General features: G+C 44.6%; 1 protein-coding gene across 1 annotated transcript; it reads left to right on the top strand.

The window, feature by feature from the left end:
- Nucleotides 1-395: 395 nt before the first annotated feature.
- LOC141963931 (histamine H3 receptor-like) lies at nt 396-6264 on the top strand. The gene is made up of 3 exons (XM_074913664.1): nt 396-651; nt 731-897; nt 3040-6264. Exons 1-3 carry the CDS (start codon nt 396-398, stop codon nt 3913-3915), a joined length of 1299 nt encoding a protein of 432 aa, XP_074769765.1. The 3' UTR covers nt 3916-6264.
- The last annotated feature ends 27 nt before the right edge of the window (nt 6265-6291 follow it).

Below are 6291 nucleotides of genomic sequence, written 5' to 3'. Positions count from 1 at the left end.
CCGCAGCCTGCGCCGCCCGAGGCCGCTCACACAAGGCGGGCAGCGGAGACGGCCCGCGCCCTCGCAGCGTGCGGGCCGGAACGGGCAGAGCCGTCCGGAGCGGGCGGGCGGGCGCGGGCAGCGCTCCCGCGCGGCGCCTCACGGGGCGGGCCCGGGAGGGAACCAGCCTGCGGGCGGCGGGGAGGGGGCTGTCCGGCCGCAGCCCCGCGCTCCGACTCCGGGAAGTTCTGCCACGCCGCCGCCGTCCCGGAGCCGGGGGGGGCGCACGCAGCCGCCCCCCCGCCGCCCCCGGCCCCTCCCCTCCCGCCGGCGGGGGCCGCGGCGGGGCAGGGGCGGTGCCAGCGGCGGGGCGGGGAGGGCGGCGGAGCCGGGCGGGCAGCTCTCGGCCGGGAGCCATGGGCCAGGACTCGCCGTGGCTCAACCACTCCGGCAGCCCGCGGGCGGCGGGCAACGCCTGCGCGGCGGACGGGCAGGGCGGCGGGCCCTTGGCCGCCGGCACCGCCGCGCTGCTGGCGGCGCCCATGGCGCTGCTGGTGCTGGCCACGGTGCTGGGCAATGCCCTGGTCATCGTGGCGTTCGCGGTGGAGCGCAGCCTCCGCACGCAGGGCAACTTCTTCTTCCTCAACCTGGCCATCGCCGACCTGCTGGTGGGTGAGTTGCGGGGCGGCGGGAGGGGCGGCGGGCTGCGCGCCGCGGCGCTGCGGGTGTCACGGCCGAGCTCTGTCCGCAGGCGGCTTCTGCATCCCCCTCTACATCCCCTACGTGCTGACGGGCGAGTGGAGACTCGGCCGGGGCTGGTGTAAGCTGTGGCTGGTGGTAGACTACCTGGTGTGCACCGCCTCTGTCTTCAACATCGTCCTTATCAGCTTCGACAGGTTCATCTCTGTCACCAAAGCGGTAAGGGCTGGGCAAGTGGTGCCGAGGGGGGCTGGGGGGGCTCCAAGGCTGCCCTTTCAAGCAGGTGCTTTGCTTAGCTCAGCCCGACACATCACACCTCACTCAGACACCACAGGAGACGGGGGATCCACGCAGTTCCCCTCGGTCCTAGAAATAGTTCTGGGAGTGACCACTTTTACAGTGGAAGAGTACTTGGTTTCAGAAACAGGCACAGTTCATAGATGCTGCTGTTCCAGCTGGAAGGGCAGAGGGAACAAGGTACATCTTTCCCTTAAGAAGTATGACATGGCCAAAACGGACCCTCTCCCTCAGCATGGCAATGCACCTGTTGGCACCAGCCTTGCTGCATCCCAGCTGCAGCACAAGGCAGAGAGAGATCTTGCCGTGAGTACCAAACTCTCAGGCAGAATTAGGTGTATACAGTTCACTGTGGCAGAATAAGTTAGCATCTTTCAAAGGACGCAAATGCTATTTCTATGTAACAGCCACAGAAAGAGCTATAGCCTTGCCTCAGCCGTGCAGCATGTTGGTTATCAAAAAAAGGAGGAAACTAGACTTTGCAAAATCTTCTACACCCACTTTTTGCTTATCTTTCAGCCCCTTGTTGCATCCACATTTCCTTAAAATGTTAATTTAGTGTGATTTAGAGTGAGCAATGAAGCTAAGAGGCAATGGTACTTTTTCTGGAAGCAGTACAAAAAGAGACCACAAGATCATTTTAACAATTTATATGCAACTTTGTTTTACCAACTTCTTTTTAAAGAGGGAGAAGAAATGAACAGATTAATTCTTAGTCAACACTTATAATTCCTTTATTTTCTAGGTTCTGAATTAGCCATGAATTTTGTTTTTATAAACCAAACTCTCATAACTACACACATAGTATAAATATATAGACTGGATGGTTTCAGAAACAAATGGGAACTGGTCATAAGTGAAAAAACCCAGCCACTTTAAAACACTTCAAATTAATCCTCCATATAAAAGTCCCTCCCCAAGCAAGAGTACAGAAGCTTCCTGTTGGGTTAGGGCAGTATAAGAACATATGAACAGGAATATAAGGAGTTCTAAATTATTCTCTATCCCAGTGAAAATTATAACCTTCCTACAAGGCTGCTCCTGAAATCATTAGTAGCTTTGTCAAGGAATGCAAAAAATCAGACTCGATTCAAACTCAGTATTTCTCAGCTGTGTGGGTATTCTATCCAAACAGCACCGGCTTTAGAGATCAAGATCCACAGACCGGGGCAGTAAGCATGAATCCTACACAGAACTCAAGAGCTTGAGGACTTCATATTCCAAAACACTGTGTGGCCACTGTAGAGATGTGAAGACTGAATTCCAGTTCCTTATATGAATATTGTCCGGTACACCAAGGAATCAGAATACTAAGAAGATCTCAATTTTAAGTTTCTACTGAATTCTATTGGTGATACAATTCACTCAGTAATACTGACATACTATTTTTTTTTGCACCTTCTCTATTTTCTAAGTAAGGGAAATTAGTTACTTTTCCTGTAAAGCACTTGGCAAAACACAACACTATCTATACATCTTAATTGCAGATCAGAGTTCTGCAAGTACTTCATAAAAGAATGAAATTAAGGATATAAAACAGAAGTAAAAGCTGTTATCCATTAATTTTTTTTGGTGTGATTTTCACATTAAGAAAAAAAGGCTATCTCTCTACAAAGCAGAAAGAACTTCCATGGGTGTTCTATGAATTCAGATCCTTTTATGTATTTTAAATTTAAACATTCTAAATCAGTGAATTTTGAAGGGCCATGCTTTTGGACATTCTGCAGTGTGTCACAGCTAATGCAACTGACTATGTAAACAGCTGCTGACAACCAGTTCGAGGAACAGCAGTGGTTATTTGCTTTGGAAAAGCCTTGGTCTTCCAGCTTTTAAGGTCCAATGCCTGTTCTCAGAACATATGTCACCTTAATAATATTTGTTGAAATCAGTGTTTCAGAAATAACTTTCCTGGGGTACTGGTAAGCTTAGTGTAACCCTCATCCCTAAACCAATATATTATCAGCCCTCACAAGTGACGGAGGGAAGAGGGAGCATATTCCAAGATAGCCATGTAACTGTTCGAGATACTAGTAATATATGTGACTTAACTTTGCTCTCTCTCAGGTCAGTTACAGGGCTCAGAAAGGGATGACCAGAAATGCAATATTGAAGATGATCACTGTATGGATTGCTGCTTTTCTTCTCTACGGTCCAGCCATTCTCAGTTGGGAGCACATTGCCCAAAAGAGCATCCTCCCTGAAGGAGAATGTCATGCAGAATTCTTTTACAACTGGTATTTCCTAATGATTGCTTCTACTATTGAATTCTTTACACCTTTCATCACTGTTACATATTTTAACTTCAGTATTTACCTCAACATCAGGAAACGCACATCCCTCAGAAACGAAAACCTATCACCTGGTCAAGAGGACTGTGAAATGAGTTTCCAGGGGACAAAAAGGGAACACACTATATTTTTTGTAAAGCCTGCTAACAGACACAAACATGAGAAAAGAGCAAGCAGCCTTTCTCCTCCCAAAAATGCTTCAAGGCTCGACCTACATAAGCTTAAAAATCAGTCATTAAGTCTGAATATCAATCCAGATCTTCCACCACTTCAGATGGAAGAGACCAAGCCTCATAGGAATGATTTCTACAAAACTACAGAAAGCATATGCAATGCCACCAGCAGAGTGGACGTTGCTAACACTATGGCAAATAGACTTTCCCGGGATAAAAGAGTAGCAAAGTCTTTAGCAATTATTGTCTGTGTGTTTGGTTTGTGTTGGGCTCCATATACACTTCTGATGATCATCAGAGCAGCTTGCCATGGGCACTGTGTGCAGTATTCACTTTATGAGACTTCATTTTGGCTTCTGTGGGTGAATTCAGCCATTAACCCTGTTCTATACCCACTGTGTCACATGAGCTTTAGGAAAGCCTTTATAAAACTCCTGTGTCCAGGAAAAGCCAAAATTCATCCTCATATTTTTATGTGAAAAAAGATAGTGTGAAGCCTGACAATGAGTACGTCTTGCTTTCAGTGGGAGCATAAACTGGCTAATATTCACCTGCAATTATTAAGTGCAATGTGCACTGGGTAGTTTATGGAATACTGTTAAGTAGTTACAAGTGCAGATATTTATGAATGTATAAAATAGCCATCCATGTGGCTAGAGAAATCATAGCAATGAAAGATAACTTCTCAAAGCTCTTTGGGGAATTATGCCAATTATTGTCTGGTAATGGTGCACTAGTGTTAAAGTTCTGAAGAGGGAATAGAACATTCACAGACAGTAATTAGGGGTTCAGGCTCTCTTACTTTTAATGACTGTAAATATTGCTGGTAAGGAATTTAATAAAGTGTTAACCTCAGACCTGATATATTTTACCCCCAAACCCTAAGGTGTCAAGGGTCTTGGCTGTTAAGAGTAGTATGTTTTTCCCACCGTTTAAGAGGCAAGCCAGACCAATGCAAAAAGCTAAATACTGGTGTCCAGGGAAAGCATGGGACCATAAACACCATGGCACCAGAACAGCTGCGTTACCAGAGAAGCTGAGCAGTTGTAGCAGGTAAATGAGCACCGATTTGAATGGAAAAGGTGGTTGAAATTTTTAGTAGAACCAAGTTCAGGGACAGGAATATAAAAGGGTTTTAAGCTTTGTGACAGCAGATGTGAGAATTGAGAGTTTATACACTGGAAGAATTTCACCATAAGCTTCCTCCCTCAGCTATGACTTACTGCCTCCTCCAGGATCCTGCATGGGCAGGAATCTACTCAAGTCAAATGTCTAACCCTTACAGGATTGACAGATACTCTTCTACCTGTTGCTGTAAAAGCACAGAGTAAGCATAATTAGTCTATGATATCTATGACAGACAGATCTTGGTATAAACATAGCTTTAGGTAAACTGCCCTTGGAGTAATTTTTAAAACATTTCCAATTAGACTTTTATTAGTTCTGGCTACTTCTGAAAGGAAAAGTTTTCCCCTACCCCACCTATTGGATCTATTCATCCATCAAGTCAGCAGTCAAAAAAAGTATTACTTGTTTAGACCATCCATCATGAGTAGCATGACTCAAAAAAGTCTTAAAATTTACAGCCTTGCTATAAGACCATGAGTGTGAAAAACAATGTAAACACCTACATCCTGTGTCTGCCATTCTGCCTCTGCCACAGAAAGTCACACAGCTAGATCCTGAGTTTTGACTAATTTGTCCCACAAGAGGTATCAATTTGAACATCACTAGCAATACAAGTTTGTTTCACCATGTTAAACTTAAGTAGCTTAACAGACACTTTCCTTTGCTGTCAAGTGATAGCTATTGAACAGCCATAGTTGTCCATTGCCACAGCCAAAATGCATGTTAGTACAGTTGATCTTAAAATTTACAGACAGTATTTTGAAGTTTACTTTGTAAAATTTCAATAAACATAATTAAGAACTGTGAAAGAGTCATAACTTTGTAGCCTTAACAAGTGGTACATGAGAAAAAGCATTAGCCTACAACATTTGGGTAACTGCAATTGAAACCGCAAAACCATTATTCAAAGACAATTCCTAAGTTACAAGGACTGACCTTGAGGATTAAACAAACATGATTAGCAAATATTGTAAACTAGGAAGGCATATCCCTACTATATGAACATATCTACATGAACATGATCATCATGTTCTACTAAGGGTATTTTATAAGAAAACAATCATCTCAACAGTTCTTTTAAGAGAAACAGCACCAACAGATACAGAGCAACATTAACATTTTTGAATAGCATTAATTCTACCACTGGGCAAGTAAACCCATTAGATTATCTCCCCACTCATGCTCCCTTCCAAACCAGACATACATCAACAGATGATCTAGTTGTTGTCTACTCCATAATCCTTGTTTCCTAGGATTATATTTGCCTTTTTCAGAAAACAGGTAGCTCTAAGTTATAGGACAGTTCCACCGAGGTCTCATTCACTACCCAATCAAGCCAGGACAGTTTTCACAACAGTGGTCAACTCGAGTAAGGAAGTTCAATTGGCTTTAGAAATTACATTCCGTTAAGGTAAAACAGATATTTCAAAGCTTTCAGCAACTGGCATTAACCTACAAACTAGATCAGTCTTCACAGGAGTCGCTACTGGCAATCATTCTACTGCTCAGTTTCCTACAGCTTTGCAATTTAATTGTCTCTCTAGCACACACCTAAAATCCAGTAGGATTCTTTACCACACTTCTCAAGATATGTCCTAAAACCATTCTGAAATCCAAACACACATCGTCTGGAAAAATACTGGTTTTGAATGATAAACTTCTACATTAGAAATGCTAGCAGCCTCCCAGCTGTTCCAGGTTAACTATGCTTTTTCTGCCCCCACAAA

This window comes from Athene noctua, chromosome 9 (genome assembly GCF_965140245.1).
Source record: "Athene noctua chromosome 9, bAthNoc1.hap1.1, whole genome shotgun sequence".
NCBI lineage: Eukaryota > Metazoa > Chordata > Aves > Strigiformes > Strigidae > Athene > Athene noctua.
The sequence above is the reverse complement of the archived record's forward strand: the minus strand, read 5'-3'. Positions and strand labels throughout refer to the sequence as shown.

Excerpts from the sequence above, each read along its gene's own strand:
- LOC141963931 (XM_074913664.1), top strand. The coding sequence starts at position 396 with ATGGGCCAGGACTCGCCGTGGCTCAACCACTCCGGCAGCCCGCGGGCG. Across the intron at positions 652-730 it reads CATCGCCGACCTGCTGGTGG|GCGGCTTCTGCATCCCCCTC; the intron begins GTGAGTTGCGGG and ends CTCTGTCCGCAG. Across the intron at positions 898-3,039 it reads TCATCTCTGTCACCAAAGCG|GTCAGTTACAGGGCTCAGAA; the intron begins GTAAGGGCTGGG and ends GCTCTCTCTCAG.